Source organism: Oryx dammah, unplaced genomic scaffold (assembly GCF_014754425.2).
Source record: "Oryx dammah isolate SB20612 unplaced genomic scaffold, SCBI_Odam_1.1 HiC_scaffold_5, whole genome shotgun sequence".
Taxonomy (NCBI): domain Eukaryota; kingdom Metazoa; phylum Chordata; class Mammalia; order Artiodactyla; family Bovidae; genus Oryx; species Oryx dammah.
In genome coordinates, this window is record NW_024070189.1 from 48,046,410 (window position 1) to 48,064,234 (window position 17,825).

A 17,825-nucleotide genomic window follows, 5' to 3' on the forward strand; every position below is an offset into this window, starting at 1 on the left:
TATATTACTGCTTAGGGGGAGGTAAAAGTGGATATCTCAGTAACAAAAGTTAGACAACTTAAAGGAAACAAGTAAGTACAGGTGGTGCATGAACTCATTCATTCAACTGATATTTATTGCTCACCAGCTAAGGGTCAGGCACTGTTCATAGCTATGAAGAGAAACAGACAAATCCCTGCTTGCATTCTAGCAGGGGAGCCAAATAATAAACGTATGAGTAACTGTACAACTAAGTCACATGTTAAATTCTATAGAGAAGAATAAAGCAGGGGAGGGAGATACACAGATGGCATGGGGTGGAGAGTGGTTTGCAAAGGTATATAAGGTAATCGAAGTAGACGTCACTGGAAGTCACGTCTGAGCGAAGTAGTGAAGAAGGAGAGGGAATGAAGCTTGTGCATGGCGGGGGAGACCAGGCAGAGGGAACTGTTGGGCCAAGGTCCAGAGGCAGGCTCACACCCTGCAGGTTTGAGGATGGTGCACGAAATGTGGAGGTAGAACATGAATAAGGAAAACATTTTCTCAAGTGGCCTTTCTACTTCTGCCCTGCAGGGTCTCGGGGACCCCCCTGCATTGCAACTATTTGTGTGCACACACACACCCCGCAACACTCACGTTTTCAGTACCTCCTTAATGCTGGCGAGAGCCTAGCCGGCAACAGCATATCCTCCTCCACACACACGCATGCACCCACAGAGGTGGCAGAACCTACACACCAGTGTGTGCACACAGAACAACCACACGCATGCACGTGGAGACACACAGGCACTCAGGAGACACAGACACAACAGGTACACACCTTGTGGGCGGACACACGTGTCTCCCTCTTGCCAGCCTGCCCTGTCTCCAGGTAACCAAGTCACCAGACCACCCTTGCCTGGAGGGCACATGACCTGATGTGTGGTTTCAAATTCCCTTCTCTGCATCTCTGCACCTCAGTCACGGTTTCCCATTTCCAGGTCAACATTAAAATCGGCCACATGATGTTCAAATGTCCTAAGGGATCGTGTTGCTGTGGAAAATGTCCCCCTTTCTATCCCTTCAGCAATTAAATGGAAAAGCCATGTAAAATGCCTAGCACAGCACTGTAAACGGTACCAGCAGCTCTGGCATCATTGCTCATCAAAGTCATCTGCATCCCTGGCTTCATACCTTTAAGGTGCTCAGGGGCAGCTGATGAGTAGGAGGAAAGGGCCAGACCAGGAACTTCAGGCCTCAGTTTTAGTCTCAATCTGGTCTCCAACTCACTGTAAAGCCTCAGGCAAGTCCCTTCACCTCTCTGGTTCAGATCAGAAACCTACATGTGCTGCAGAATTTCTTGGGGTGGGGGTGTATGTGTCCAAAATGCTGATTCCTGGGCTGTGCCCCAGAGCCAGGACTACAGACTATTCATGCCAACAGTCTCCCTGAGGGGTTCTGAAGTACTGCCAGGTTGGGGACTCAATGGGCTTTAGAGCTAATGATTTTATCTTATTTTTTAATTAAAGAAACATTTTGGCTGTGGCATGAGGGATCTTAATTCCCCAACCAGGGACTGAACCCAAACCCCCTTCAGTGGAAGTACGAAGTCTTAATCACTGGACCACCAGGGAAGTCCCTAGAGCTCATGATTTTATAAACATGTTTATAAGTAAATTAACAAATAGGAAAATGCTTGGAACAGAGTCTGGCAAATAGACCCCATGTCAACAGAAAATACACTTAAGAAAATATATTTATATAAATAATTCTATGTAGTAATTATCGTTTAACCTGCACACACTTTTATAGCTTTCCTAGCAGCTTCACATCAGCAGAGAAAGAAGTAGAGCAGAGATTGTGATGCTATTTTACAGACCAGAAAACTGAGGCAGAGAAAGTTTGGAATCTCACAGAACACAGGTCTTTGGCTCCCAGCCAGGGTCCTTGGCTTAGCTTCTCTGAGATGTGCCACCTTGGGGCCTTGTCATCTCATCCCATAAGGCGTTGCATTCCAGCCCACAGTGGGCGTTGTGTACACAGCAAACACAGTCCTTCCACCCCAGGTGCTTCTCCAGTCACTCAGGATTCACTGACAATGGGACAACCTCAGCCAGTTAATCTCCTTCCAGCTGAAACACCCTTCTCACCAGGTAGTGCAGGGGTTTCCCAAAGCCCTAATGCTCCATGCTACCATTTGATCTGGAATGGTGTTTCTGCTCCAGCCAACCTGAGTTCAGATCCCAGCTGAGCAACCACTAGTTGGTATATGCTAAGCCTCAATTTCCTCCTCGGTGTAGGGGTCTCCTAATTCCTATCCTGCCGGATGATTGGGAGGGTAAGTTCTTCCATGCGAAGTTTGCAGCATCTGGCCTGGCACACAGGCTCTTGCGATGACAAAGCACAATTAACTCGCAGGCTAAGTGTGAGCTCCTGGAAGGCAGGAACCCACGCCTACCACGTGCCGTATGCTCGGTTAATATGTGCTGAGTGGGTGAGAAATGAGATGATATCACGAACTTCTTTCTGATTCCCAGCTCGCCATTGTCTTTCATGACCCACTGCCCAATATGGGAGCTGGAGGCATGGAGCAGGGATGGTCAGGGCCAGAGTGGGAGGGGCCTGGGTCCTGGGAAGGCAGTGATGAAGGCTGCTGGGAGGGCCGTGTTCTGGGAGACCTGAATGCAATCCTGTTGACTCAGAGGCATAAACAATGCACCAGCATGTTCTCTCCTCACCATCCTGTCACGCTAAGAATAGCACCAGCTACCCTTTCAGGGATTTCTCAGGGAACAGAGTAGGACACCAAGATGGGGACAAGCGGAGAAGGCATTGCTAGACTGTGAACTGTCAAGCGTCCTTTCTTCAAGCCCACTTATCCAAACCGATAAGTCTGAAGACCCTGGAGGTCAGAGCTGAAAGAGCTCCTAGGGGCACCTGGTCATGAGTGGCCTGGGCAGTCAGGCACCACCCACCCTCTCCCACCAGAATTGCTTCTCTTCCTCCTCCCTTCCGATGCCCTCTCAATAAAGCCCGTGCCCCAGGCCTAAGCCCCCACGATCCCCCCCTCATTCATGTGATGAATAAGTACAGAGTGGGTGGTTCCCGTCTTATGTATTTCATCTATAAGACTTTGGAGAGGGAGGAAGATCCTATAGCTTTTAATTAAAACATTTTTTAAGTTTAAAAATGACTGACTTAGAACAGTGATTCTCATACTTTAATGTGCATAGTAATTACTCAGGGATGTGGTTAAATTGCAGATTCTAATTCACGAGGTCTGGAGTGCGGCCTCAGAGTCTGCATTTCTAAGAAGCTTCTGGGTGGTGCTGATATTGCATCCATGATGGCCATACAATGAGTGCAGGAAACTCAAGTTATTTCCCTATAAAATATATGGAGAAACCAAGGTCCAGAAATGAATACAGATATGCCCAAAAGCATACAGCAGAGCTTAGCTCACAATGCAGGCCTCCTAACTCCTCCTAGGGCTGGGGTTTAGCGGGGCTTTGGGGTTGAATGGACGTGCCTGGAGTGGAATGGGGGACAGGCCACAGTTTCAGGCAGTGGGCTTCGGTCCAGGGACAGGCCTTCATTCAGCCAAAAGCTGAACCTCCTGGTCCACAGGCTCCCACCTGAACAGAGGCATTCAGCTAAAGTGACAGTAGCCTCCAGCCCAAGATCTGGCCCTCATCAGCTTGCATTCAAGGCCTCAGGGACTGGAACCCTCCTGGGAGGCAGGATGAAACTGCGGGCTATTAGAATGCAAACAAGATCCAGGCAGAGGAAGGTCAGGTGTGAGCACTCTGCCTTGTCATCCTGTGAAGTGGTTGGGGGAGCGTGGGGGGGTGGGGTCTGCTGCGCAGTCAGGATGGGAATGGGAGGGAAAACAGAAAAGAAAGGAGGCAAGACCAGCCTCTAAGACCAGCACTAGGAACAGCTCCTCCCTTCTAGGCTGGGCCTGAAGCCCCTTTGCAGGCTCCAGGCCCCGCAAGACGAGCCTCACTGCCCCTCCAGGCTGCACTGCAGCTCCCCTCATGGTGTCTGCCCTCCCAACGCTCCAGCCATGCTGGCCTTCCTTCAAGGACTCAGACAGGTATCAAGCACTTTGCACCTCGGGGCCTTTGCACTGGCTGCCACTCCTCCCTAGAACCCTTTCTCCCAATGCCTCTCAGTTGTCCTTTTCTGGTTATACCTCTCCTTGAGGTCTGTTGACAGGTCTCAGGGAGGATGCACCTGCCCTGGGAGGTCACATTCCTCCCACAGCACCTTCTACCTCTCCTCCAAATTCTCATGAGATTTGTAATTCCATCAATATTTGTTTTAAGGTCAGTTTGTCCTGCCCCATGGTCAGGAGCCCCTTCAGGGCAGGGGCCTCGACTGTCATTTCTCTGCTGTATCCCTGCCCCCACGCCTAGGCCATTTTTTGTTGTTATTTAGTCACTAAGTCGTGTTCCACTCTTTGTGACCCCATGGACTGCAGCACGCCAGGCTTCCTTGACCTTCCCTAACCTATCGCCCAGAGTTTGCTCAAACTCATGTCCATGGAGTTGGTGATGCCATCCAACCAACTCATCCTCTGTCACCCCCTTCTCCTCCTGCCCTCAATCCTTCCCAGCATCAGGGTCTTTTCCAGTGAGTCAGCTCATTGCATCAGGTGGCCAAAGTATTGGAGCTTCAGCATCAGTCCTACCAGTAAATATTCAGGGTTGATTTCCTTTAGGATTAACTGGTTTGATCTCCTTGCTGTCCAAGGGACTCTCAAGAGTCTTCTTCAGCACCACAGTTTGAAAGCATCAGTTCTTCAGTGCTCAGCCTTCTTTACGTACAACTCTCACATCTGTATGTGACTACTGAAAAAACCATAGCTTTGATTATGTGGACTTTGGTTGGCAAAGTGATGTCTCTGCTTTTTAATATGCTGTCTAGGTTTGTCATTGCTTTTCTTCCAAGGAGCAAATGTCTCTTAATTTCATGGCTGCAGTCACCGTCTACAGTGATTTTGGAGCCCAAGAAGATAAAATCTGTCACTGTTTCCTCTTTCCCTCCGTCTATTTGCCATGCAGTGATGGGACCAGATACCATGATATTAGCTTTTGAATGTTGAGTTTTAAACCAGCTTTTTCACTCTCTTCTTTTACCCTCATGAAGAGTCTCTTTAATTCCTCTTTGCTTTCTGCTATTAGAGTGGTATCATCTGCATATCTGAAGTAATTAATGTTTCTTCCAGCAATCTTGATTCCAGCTTGTGCGTCATCCAGTCCAACATTTTGCATGATGTACTCTGCATATAAGTTAAATAAACAGGGTGACAACATACAGTCTTGACGTGCTCCTTTCCCAATTTTAAGCCGGTCCATTGTTCCACGTCTGGTTCTAACTGTTGTTCTTGACCCACACACAGGTTTCTCAGGAGGTAGGTAAGGTGGTCTGGCATTCCCATCTCTTTAAGAATTTTCCACAGTTTGTTGTGATCCACACAGTCAAAGGCTTTAACATAGTCAATGAAACAGAAGTAGGTATATTTTTTGGAATTATATGGCTTTTTCTATGATCCAGTGGATGCTGGCAATTTGGTCTCTAGTTCTTCTGCCTCTTCTAAATCCAGCTTGTACATCTGGAAGTTCTTGGATCACGTACTGCTGAAGCCTAGCTTGAGGGATTTTGAGCATTACCTTGCTAGCATGTGAAATGAGTGCAATTGTACAGTAGTTTGAATATTCTTTGGCATTGCCTTTTTGAGATTGGAATGAAAATCGACCTTTTCCAGTCTTATGGCCTAGGCCATAGTTGGGCTGAATAAACATTTGCTGACTGAATGAGGGAATAAATGAATAAAAACTGCTCACATCTACCTCCGTGGTTCTCAACGCCTTTTCTTACCCTGGAGAAGCTGTAAGGGACTAGGACTTGGAAGATGATGTGGTTCTAACCCTCTGCGCTGCTACACTCCAGCTGAGTGGGCTTCACAGGGCACATCACCTCTCTAAATGAGGAGTGCTGGTGGTCAGGTCTAAATGAGCAGGGGAATCTGAGAAAAGGCTCTGGAAGCAGGAAAGAGCTTTAGCTGGTAACACTGCTCCTCCATGTTTGAGGCCAGAGTGGCAAAGGGCCGCATTCGAGGCCACACAGCCAGTGTGTGGGGATGCCAGACTCCCACCCCCATACCCCCTGCACAGCTTAAAGCCAACAGGCCCACCCAGGCCCAGTGAGGGCACCATCCGCTTGGAGGTGGGGCAGGGGTGGAGGAGGAGAGGCGAGGAGCATCCAGCCTCAGGCCCAGAGCCAGTGCTGGGGTAGGCGGGGCCTCCTGGAGGAGCCCTGAGTGGGGCCTGGCAGCTGGGCATTGGGAGCCAACTGGGAGAGCTGGGCGGTGGCAGTCCTGTTCCTCATGCGCGTGACAGTCTATTTTTTAATCAGCACCCTCGCCATCCCCCAACTTCATGTGCCGTCCTCAAAGGTGCCATGTCAGGAATCACATCCTGGCTGAGACCAGGGGCTACCTTGGCCTTCGGTGGGAGGGTCCCCAAGTCCCACATCCTCATGAAGCCCATGAGTCCTGAGCAGCCTGGAAAGCATGAGAGGAGACTCAGGCCTGGGGCCTGGGGCCTTGGGCCTGTCCCTAGACTCTCTGACCTCAGTTTCTGCCATCCATCCAGTGATGGGAGTCATACCAGACTCCGTGGGGGGGCGTGTATTACAGCTCCAGCTTTGGGATCCACTCAGGTGTCACGACCGACACTAAGGACGCCCGCTCATCAGGCCCTGGCAGAGCCTCCCGTGTCCACAGCACTCCCAGTGCACTTGATCCTCCCCAACCTGCTCCCAGAGGAGGGGAGAGAGGGGAAGACAAGAGGCTGAGTTGGCTCTAGGGTGCACCTCAGAACCCCAGACCCAGGGAGGCTCCTCCTTCCAGCACCTAGGGGGCAGGGATGATGAGGGTCAGAGGGGAATGAGGTATGTTCTCAAGCACATGGCTTGGCCCCTCTGAGCCTCTGGCACTCCATAAGGCAGGAGAGAACATGCTGTACAGGAGTTAAACACACAGGCTTTGGGGCCAAAGGCCTGGGTTTGAACGTGGCCGGTCACCAGCTGTGTGACCTTGGGAAGCTCACTTAACCTCTCTGTGCCTTTGTTTCACATCTGTAAACTGTTGATAATAATAGTACTTATAATAGTACTTACTTCATAGAGTTGCTGACATGTAAAGAACTTAAAACACTCTGGCACACAGTAACCCTAAAAGATAACTATTTCCCAAGAACTTTGGCTTTTATCTGTCAAACACTTAGTCTCCAAGAGATTTTATTCCAGAGGATTACATGCAGTCTCACATAATGCAGTCTCACGTCAGCCCCCTCTCCTATCTCTGGGGCGCATCTAGCCTGCCCCCTCCTCCCTCACCCTGGTGGCTGCCCCCCCCGCCAGCCCAGTGGTTTTCCTGTCTGTCGAGCTCTTTCCCACTCACAATCCCCTTCCATCCTTCCTAGTCCATTCCATAGTAGCTCAGAACCAAAGCCTGAGCCCCCGAGGGAGCAAATGATTTGTCCAAGACCACCAGCCTGTTAGCTGAGGCAGGGGGTTCAAGTATCTATTCCTGAAGCTCAATCCAGGCCCTATCCACTATACTGTGCCCATCCTCCCACTATCAAAACCTGTTCCTGGTTAAATGTCAAAAAGTAACATACACTGAGATACGAGTCTTGAGCGAGTGTCCGTCTTCTCCAGGGCTTGCTATTTTAACAGAGATCAAAACATGATAATACTATTTAAGAGGTAATGGTTATTTTTATCTTCACATTAAATTTTTAGAACAACAGTACAGGATAGGGTCTGCTATTGTTTCTGTTTTATAGACAAGGAAACATAAGCCGAGAGAGGTTATGTAACACGCTCAAGATCTCCCAGAAAGCCAGAGAGTGAGTCCAGGGGTCCAACCCCAGGGTCTGTATATCAGGCATGCAGAAAGTGGCTAGCACAGGAGTAGACAGAATTTTGCTTCACCTGCAGCAGCCCTAGGGGGCTGGGTAGGGTAGGGTTGGGTCAACACACCCCTATACTATACTGCCTCACTGAGTGGAAAAGATGAAGCTAGGATGGTGGAATTTCAAGCAGCGGCCAGTTGGTGAAGATTTCATTCCGGAGAGAGGGATTTTGTGCACCTCTGGAGTTACAGGGCTTGGAGGCTGTCCCTATACTGACTCCTCCTCTGGCCGCACTGGGTAGCAATTGAGCCACAGTGTCCAATGACAGTTCACAAAAGACTCTGAGCTCACACTCACAGGCCTAACTCAGCAGAGACCAGCCACCTCATGACCCTCACGGGCCTGGGTTCCTTTGGGTTCACAGCCCGAAGAGCTGAGGGAGGAAGGCATTTTCATAACCCATAGCCCATGCCCACCCAACTCTGTACCCCCAGCTCTTAGTTTAGAGTATTTACCATCCTCTGAAACACCTTTCCTCCCAACCAAATTCTTACCATTCTTCTAGACCCAAGATCTGGACAAGCCAACTCCACAAAGCCTGCCATGACCACACCTTCAAATACCATTCAGGTTTCCGATCAGGTGTCACCTCCGGTGAGAGGCCTTCCCTACCCACCAGCACGAAGAAGCCCCTCTAAGTGCTCGCCAAATTTGCAGCATAGCTTTTTGTTGTTTTTCATATTACTTTTATCTATCTAAAACTGTCCTGCTGATTTCTTTGCTTTCCTTTTTCTTCTCTCTCTCTCTCCAGTTAAAATGCAATTTGAGGGCAGTCTTGTAACCCCAGTGCCTAAGGACACTGCACCCCCTAATTAGACAGGGACCCTGAGGTCCATACAGGGATTCACCCAAGGTCATGTGGCAGGCAAGTGGCAGAGGTCAGCCTAGCACCTGCACCTCTGCACTGGGCCCCCCGCAGCACGAAGCCCGCCCCCATCCCCACCCCAGCTAACCCTCTGCTGACCTGTCTTTTCCTTGCCTTCACACTACAGTGGGGCCAGAGCCTGCCAGGCCTGGACCGCTGTGCCTCTCCACTGCCCCTGGGGCCTTCAGTGCCCCAGTCTGGGCAGTGTGGCCTGCTTCCCCTCAGTCCCTCCCTTCCTGGCACCAGCAGCTCCGATGAGCTCATGTCTGGGAGCCTGGGAGCTGCCCTGAAGGAGAAGGTGCCTCCCAGGCCAGGCCCCTAGGCCGGGAGGTGTGTTCAGCCTGGCCCATGGCTGTCCTGGCAGGTGGAGAAAGTGGGCTGACCCCTGCCCAGCCCAGTCCCCAGGGATGTGGGGTGGGCTCAGGGAGATGAGTGTCACCCAGGGAGATGAGGCATGACTAGGGCTGGAGAGGAGACGTGGAGGGGGCTCTTCTTGCACTTCTCCCATCTCTCCAGAGGCTCCTTGGCCACACTGGCCCTCCTGCTTGTCAAGGAGCTACTCTGTCCCAAGGAAAGGGGGCTCTGCTGCCTTCTCCTCACAGAACCCCCCGAGCCAGTCTCTTCCGCTCCCTGGTCTCAGTCTCCCCAGCTCTAAAATGGAGAGATTAGATAAAATGCTGACTGAAGAGACTAGGGATTAGTTGGGATTAGGCCAGGCTAGAAATGCCACAGGGTTTTTTGTCTTTATTTATTTAGGTTTTTTTTTTTTTCACCTTAGGGGAAAAGTAACAGATAACAAGGGAAGGAAGGAGTTAAAGGCCTTATTTTAACCATGTAAATCCTGATTTCAACCACAGTTTCATTTAGGTACTAGACTGGAGGGAAGGGGTGGTCCCAAGGGCCAGCCTGCAAAGTGGCGATTGGGAGCCAAGGTTGACACAGCAGCAAACAATTCACTTTGGGGAAGTTCTCTGAATATCTAGGGTGATCTGAGTCCATTGCCCTCATTGTACAGATAAGGAAGAGAGGAGGAACCAGTGCAAGATCCCACTGGGAGACAGAGGCAGGGGTTCCCGCCCCACGAAGACACAGTGTTTTCATCTCCCTCAAGGTGCCACCCCACTGTCTGACATAACACAACAGGTCTGGGAGGAGGAAGAGGGCATCAGTCTGTCTGTGGTGCTGTTCCCCAAGACAGGATGGGGCCCAGGCCTGGGGTTGGGGACAGGCAGGCTGGCACCTGCAAGGCTTCCAATCCCTTACCTAGCCTACCCTAGTCCCTCTGAGCAGCATCCTATCTCATCCTAATCCTTGCACCATGACAAGGGTGGGGTAACCTCTGACTGCCCCTAAAGCCTCTACCAGTGGCTGTTGTCTTCAATGCAGGTAGCCCCTCAGAGGCCACCCGCCCACCCTCTCACTGGAAGTCAGAGAGGGCAGGGTGCTTGCCCCAAGATCAGAGAGCAAAATGCTGTATTCCTGTGCCACCTGCCACTCGGGGTAGGGTGGGGACCGGTTCTCATGATGCTTCCCCACTGGCTCTTGTCCTTTGTGAACAACCCAGACCCAGGGAACACAGGAAGTCCTGTACCCGTCCAGAATTAGCTTATAACCTGGAGTGGAGGTGGGGAGGAGGGAGAAGTTCTCCTCTGAGTTCTCAGAAAGGTCCTGTCAGGGCTCTGGACGGAGCAGTGGTGCAGTGGTTAAGTTAGATAGGAGCCCCACCCTTCAGCTGTCCGGCCTCAGCAATCACCTTGGCACACAGGGCGAACTGTGAGAATGTGATGTAGAGCCTGGAGGGCAGTTCCACCTCGCCCCATAGGCACTCAGGAGAGGCCTGGATTTCCCCAGGTGGGGCTTGCTCAGGTCCCCCCCCTTCCGCCCCCCCCGCGCGGTTTGCGGGGCCCAGATCCTGCGTGCCTAGCCAGCACAGCGCGGTGGGCGCCCTGCCCGCGGGAAGGGTGGGGGGGGGGCGCGGGCCCAGCACACGCCGTTCCCTCTGCCCCACAGGCGCCCATGTTGGTCAACCCAGCAAGGAGCCCAACCCAACCCGCCGCTTTCAGCTTTCGCGAGTCCAGCCGTTACCCCTTCCCCAGAACTGGTATGGGTGCGCACACCTCCGGCTGTCGCCCACCTGCGAGCCCGGGGCTGTCCCAGCCGTGATCTGCTTGTGGGTTGGGGCTCAAGGGCTGGATCTCCCACGCAGCCTCGGGGAGTAGGTGCAAGGCGTCGGGGGTGTTCCCCCGCGACCCCCTCCTCCACCGCTGAGCTGCTTCGAGGCTTCAAGATTTCCCCAGCCCCCCTCCTCTGCCGCCCCACTGTACAGGTGGGGAAACTGAGGCCCAGCGTGTAGCAGCCACTTGGCCAAGGTCACCCTGCCTGTGGGAACTGGAGCCCAGATTGCACCTCCACCTGGGCGGCGCCCGGACTGACACAGGTGGGAAGGGGAGAGGCTTGCTGGGCGCCGACACCCCTGCCCGGCCGGCGCCCCTCACTCACCTCCAGCCTCGGCTCCTGGTCCCAGATCTCACCAGCGCCGCCACCTCCGCGCACCTGGCCGCGTCCATCAGCGCGCCCCACCCTGAGCGAGACCCCCCGCCGCCGCCCCCACCCCACGCCGGTTGGCCCCTCGGAGCCTCCGCCACAGCCCCCTCCACCACCGCCTAGCGGGCTGCGGGACCCGGAGCCGGGAGGGCTGGGCGGGCTGGCGAGCCGAGCTCCAGCCGCCCGCTCCCCGGGGCCCTAGCGCCGCCCCGCGCGCCCCGCCCAGCCCTCGGAGGTGAGATTCCCTCCCTCTGGGGCTCAGCCTGCAGCCTCCCCGCGGGTCTCCTCCTCTCTTTCCTCTCCCTGGCCTCACTCTCTGTTGCTTGAGTGTCTCTGTTTCCTCACTTTCTCTCTCTCTTGGTCGGTCCCTAAATTCTGCCGCTTTTTCACTCAGTTTCTTCTTGTCTCTCGCATCTATTCACCCCCACCCACTTTCCTCTGTCCTTCCCATTAACCCCATTTTAAATCTGTCTTTGTGATCCTGTCCCCCATAACTGACAGCACCTCCAATCTCACCAGCCCGTTTCCTCAGATGCCTACCCTCTCAGGCCCATCCCCTCCCTCCTCAGCAGCAGTAACTAGAATAACCGTTCAGGACTTGGGCAGGCAGGACTGCGCAAGAAGGACTTAGGCAAAGGGGGGGTGAGGAAGGTTGTCACCTCCCAGGCTGTTTGGGGCCGTCCCCTGACTTAACTGGTGGGCCAGCAACAAGAGGCAGTGATGCTCAGAGGCCCATGGCAGGGGTCGCTGAGCATCAGAATCAAATAGGGATGCTGTGGAAGGTTGAGATTTCCACCGTCAGGTGCCTCCTCCCAGCGGTGGAAGGGCTGGCAGTGGGCTTGGAATAATAAGCACTCTTCATTCCCCCAGCAATTCTGAAACAAAACCACACTTGGAAAAACGCTGTCCTGGGTTTTCACCAAAGTTTCCCTGGGTTCCAAGTACCCCACCCCCCTAACCAGGATGATTCCACTTGCATGGTTTTTCTATCAGAGTTCTGTGTTTCGATTTCTGCTAGAGGAAGTTGGAAATGTGCTGACGTAAGCCCACCCACCTGAGGTTCTGTGAAAGGCAGAGCCGCAAGTGACCTGGTTTGAGATGTCCCCTTTCCTCAGCGGATGGACTTAGAGTGCATGGGGTCAGCTGACAGACAGGACAAGCCCTCCCCATCTTCTCCTGACCCTCTGCTTGGCTTCTTGGCCACAGAGAGTTCCTCTGACCCAAGGCTGCCCCAGTTGGCATGGTGGGGGAGCGGGCACTGAAGGGGTTGGGGGATTGGCATCAGGCAGGATATTGCCTGCTCTGTGAGTGCATACGCTATAGCCCAGCCTGTGAGAAACCAGGAAACAAACTGAGTGGGAGACAGAGAGAGAGAGGGAGGGAGGCTAGGATTACTGCGTGGGTGGGTATGAAAGTGAAAAAGATGGAGAAAAGGAAGGACAGAAAGTGGTTCGGTCTGTATGTGGGCGTGTGACAGTGGGTGTGCAGAGTGGATATGCCTGCAGAAAAAACTTGTGTGCCTGCAAGAGAGATTGCACAGGGTAGGTGTGTGCGCACAGGAAAATGGAGAGAAGAACATGCTTTGAACCTGTATCTAAGGGAAGGAATGTGTGTGGTTGTATGTTTACTGATGGGACTGCTATGTATACAAATTTGATGAATGTGCCCACAGGTGAAAGTTAGACCTGCATGAGTGAGGCAGAGGTCTGTGGGAGGGTATGTGCCAATGCGTACCCTATGCACGGGTGTGTTGGTGTCTGAGAGCATGTACGTGTATGCACATGTGTGCAGATGTGAATATATACCCATGAGTACTTGCGCAAGAACATGATGTGGCTCAGACAATAAAACGTCTGTCTACAATGTGGGAGACCTGGGTTTGATCCCTGGATCAGGAAGATCCCTTGGAGAAGGAAATGGCAATCCACTCCAGTACTATTGCCTGGAAAATCCCATGGACAGAGGAGCCTGGTAGGCTACAGTCCATGGCGTCGCAAAGAGTCGGACACGACTGAGCAACTTCACTTTCACTTTCATGGTGTGTAGACATCATTTGCTTGTACCTATGTTTGCAGGGTGTGTGAGCATGTATGTGTGGGTACATGTGTGAAGTATATGTGAACCTGTGAGCCCTGCCTCTATACCATCACCCCCTATTATGGTCACCTTGGTGAAGGGAGGGAAGGGGAATAGGTGGGCCCTTGCCTCTGGCTTCTCTTCCACGGGCCTGAGGAGCAGGGGCCTTGTCCCTGGCCCAGTGACCACCGTCAGCTCTCACCATGGACACTGACTCCTCTACCTCAACAGGATAGATGTGGCCAGGGGCAGGGCTACCCTGACAACCCAGATCCATACTCCCATCTCCCCCCCAGAGGCTCGGAGCTGTGTCCAGTAGAGTTGGAAGGGTCTCCAAATCCTCCCGATACCCCAGGCCCCCAAAAACAATGGCCTGGAGAGGACGGAAGGTGGGTCTCCCAAAGCTCTGGGCAGAGAAGGGGTTGGACTGGCAGTGGATCCCTGGTCTCCCTGGGAGGAGAGGATATGGCTTGGCAGAATCCCCCACCATCCCTCAGAGCCCAACCTTCCTCAGCCCCGTGGGTGGAAAACACAGCCTGCTGCCTTGTCTCCATGGAGACAACGCAGCACAGAGAGTGGTTGAAAGCATGGGCCAGACCTCCTGGGGTTCAAATGTCAGCTCCTCCACCCACCAGCCTAAGACTTTGACTTGTCACTTAAACTTGACATGCCTTAGTTTCCTCATCTGTGAAACAGTTAAGAAAAGCGTGCACTTCTTAGGGTTGTTTAGAGGATGAGAAGAAATAGCCCACACAAAGCATTGAGTCCAGGGCCTGGCAGCTGAACTGGGAGGTAGAAACCCTGGGTTCCAGCTCTGGCTTTGCCACCAGCTTACTGTGTGACCTTGGACAAGCTACTTGCCATCTCTGGACTTTAGAATCTCCATGAGATTAACTATAGGATAATTTCAGTAAGCCCTGCCAGTTATGATCAGCTGAGACTCTGTGGAAAGGACAGCGGGGGGCTCTCTGGTGAGCTATAGACCAACTAGCGCTGATGAGGAGCCCTAGGTAACTTTCCTTCCCACGTTTCTTCTCTCAGGTTGGCAGCAGTTGATGGCAAGAAAGTTGAGCTGCAGTCTACTGCCCACTTCATCTCTTTGCATCCCCTGACCCTCCAGCCTGCTAAGGACCCCATTCTACCCTGCTCAGTTGGTACCCAGGCCTTAGAGAAATGGCACTGGATCCCACCTACCCCAAGTGCTGGATGCCCAATGCAGAAGATGCCTTGGCCCATGCTTAAAACTTTCAGGGAGCACTCAAGAGAGGCAGGTATAATTGTGGAAGGATGGATGTAATTGTCTGAAGATGCTTATAATCCTTTGGCGGTAATGGGAGGAAGCTTTAAAAGGAAGCCCTAATCCACTAATAACCTGGCAGCTCCACAGGCCTCTTCCCTCTGGATCTCCAGGCAGAGAGAAGGGACTGTGGCCACTCCCTTTCCCAAGGGAGCAGAAAGGCTAGTGTAGGCTGCGACCCAAGACCACCCGGGTTTCTGCTCTCTTGCAAGACCCAGCTTCCTTTCTGTCTCTACTTCTGAGAAGTCTTCCCTGCCTACTCCATCCTCCTGAGGTCACTCCTGCCTCTTCTGTCCTAGGAAATGTTCAGGACAGAACTAGATAACCATCTGGCTAGATGTTAAAGAGAAGAATGAACCAGATTGTGAGCAAGAAGAAAAAGATCATAGTCTCAGCTCCAGTGCTGACTAGGACCTTGGGCTTAAGTCTCTGAGCCTCAATTACCTCACCTGTACAATGGGGATAATAAAACCTACCTTGAAAGGCCAGAGTAAGATCAACAAGAATGAGATACCATGAAATGGACCAGCTCCATGTGAGAAGCCAACAGGACCCATTAATGGTTGTCTCTGCATACACGGTCTCTTCCCCTCCAAGGTGTCAGCAGACAACTCTCTCCCCAGCACTCTCTCATATAGATCCAGAATACAGTGGTAGCCAAGAGCAAAGCCCACATGCAAACACTGTGACTGAATTATGGCCTTGGAGCTTGCTAGCTGGGAGTCTTGGACGAGTTACTTATAGTCTCTGGGCCTGTCTTCTCATCTGTATAATGGAGATGGTAACAGTATGTCCCTGAGGGAATTGTTTTGTGATTAAATGAAATGATATGTGTGAAGCTCTTAGCACAGTGGAATTGGCACGTAGGACTCAACAAATAATAGCTATTGTTGAGCTGATGATGATTGTTTTAGTTGCTATCAGCATCCCTTACATGCTTATCTAAATTAGCCTGCAAACTCATGATAGTTCTGTGAGGTAGATAGGGCTCATGTTCTTATTTTCATGGATGAAGAAACTGGGAAAGGATTTGAGGGGATCCAGAATGACCACCCATGTCTCCTGACCCTAGCCATAGTCTATGAGAGGGGAGGGAGCAGATCCTGGGGCTCCCAGCTCTAGGGGACCTGGAGGTCTGTCTCCAAGTTCAAGGCTGCTGGATCCTCCTGGGACCCTCCGCCCTTCCTGAGCTAGGTGCATCAAAGTCTCCTCCTTGGTTGTACGTCCCCTCCTCCCTGCTCCCTGTTGTAAGGGAATAGGAAACGGTGGCCATGGGGGTTGGTCAGACCCTGGAGAGAATTATTTCAGAAAAGAGAGTGGGCGGGAGGCTGGTGAGATGCCAGGTTGGATATCAGCAACGCCTGCACAGAAGTGAAGTGCTCCTTCAGTTTCCTGACGCACGAGCCCTCCCAGGCCTGGGTCCCCCACATGCCCTGTGCCCCGGGATCTGCTGGCAGCATCTCACGCCTGAGTGAGCGTGGTCCGGCTCACTTCCTCCCCATCTGGACCCACTTCAGCGTTTCCATGGGCCTGGCAGTGGAGGTGATTCAGTGTGGGTTTCCCTGTCCCGCCCTGCTCAGCTGTCTCCTGCCACCACAGGAAACTGATCATCCTTCCTTCCTTCCTTCATGCCACGTTCACCAAGCTCTACCCTACACACTGTCATTGGGTCCTCACTGCAGTCCCAGTGACGTGCCTCTGTCACCTCTAACAGATGTAAAACGGAGGCCCGGATGAGGAATATGGGCTCACGTCAACCACCCACAGGCTGACCAGGAGCTGTCTCTTCCTCACTTTGGGCCTCAGTTTCCCACCTGTAAAATCAGGAGGTCTGTTTAGATCAGAGGCTCAGTCTCTACTTCAAAAGCTCCATCAGGGCAGGGACCACACCTGTGTGGCCTAGTACTGAGTCCCCAGCACCTCAACTAGCTGCACTCAGTGCATTCAGCGAGATGGTCCCACCCCATCAGTTGTTCCCACCCCAAGGTCATTTGTTACCAGAAACGATTAACAGGCAGACAAGAGTGAGCGATGGGCTTTTTTTAACTAAGCATGATAACGTGGCTTTCTCTCGCTGCCTTCTCATGTGCCGTCTTTGGCAGAGCCAAGAGTGCACTTAGATGTGGTCCAGCTGGAATGACACAGATGGCACAGCCTCCCCTGTGTCTCCACGACTGTTAGTCTGTGCAGGCCCATGGGACTCAGACGGACTCTTGTGTACCATGGAAAAATATGGCCAGAGGTGTTTGTACATGTTGAGCCCCTGTGGGGTCCTCCATGACTCTGGCAGTTCAGGGGAAAAGGGCCATGAGCTTACCTGGTTTCTGGGCAACCCTGGGCCCCGGGCTGGGGCTAAGGCTGGCTGTCATCACCTGCCGGACCTTCATGGTGTCCCCAGCCTGATTGGCTCTGTTGTCAAGCTGGGAAACTCCTCGTGCCTCCCTGGAGCAACTGGGTGGCCGGGTGCCCAGGGCTCTGGGAAGCTGTGATGGCCCTTGGGTGGCTCTGCAGGCCTTGTCCCCACTCCTGCTGGCCACTCGGTCTTCCTCCAAGTCTGTGAGCCCTGCCTCTCCCTGCAGGCCCTCCTCACCGCCACTCTCCTCGGCCTCCAAGGCCAGACACCTGTAGCTGCCATCAGGGATCCCAAAGGTGCAGGGGGTAGACCTGCCTTCGCTGGGTGCCGGTGGTAGGGATGGGAGGTGGGGGCCCAGCATGGTTCAGCCTCTCTTCACGGACACAAAGAAGCTGGCGCCCGCACTGGGGCTGGGGCCAGAGACGCTTGAGTGATTGTTGGTCTCTGCTCTTCTTGGGGCCTTCTCTGGCTCTTGGCTGCCCTTCCTTCCTCAGCCAATTCACACAGCTGGAAGGGAGTCCAATTGGAAGCCTTCCTGGCTGGGGGGGGGTGGTGGTGGTGGACCCCCAGGGCTTCCTTCTTAACCTGTCTCTTGTCTGTGAGGCCTCCCCTTCAAGACGATCTATCTGCAAAGGGAGAAAAGAAACTGCGTGAGATGGTTCACTGGGTGTTACAGGCAGAATTTCTGAGTCCACTTTAGGGGGACCCTGAGAACTGACTGGGATTTGGGTCTCACGTGTCTGCAGG

At 52.8% G+C, this 17,825-nt stretch overlaps 1 protein-coding gene across 2 annotated transcripts in view; it reads right to left on the reverse strand.

Moving 5' to 3' along the window:
* Window positions 1-17,482, reverse strand: part of SYNPO (synaptopodin) — a 38,079-nt gene extending 20,597 nt beyond the window's left edge. The window contains exon 1 of one of the 2 annotated variants that reach the window (XM_040239589.1): window positions 11,308-11,485. Coding sequence is in view for 1 of the 2 variants with exons in the window: in XM_040239591.1 (XP_040095525.1) it covers window positions 17,043-17,439 (397 nt within the window). In the remaining variant the exon portion in view is untranslated. Of the gene's footprint in view, window positions 1-11,307; window positions 11,486-17,042 lie in introns of those variants that run through there. The other variant, XM_040239591.1, reaches the window with a different exon arrangement.
* Window positions 17,483-17,825: the final 343 nt, after the last annotated feature.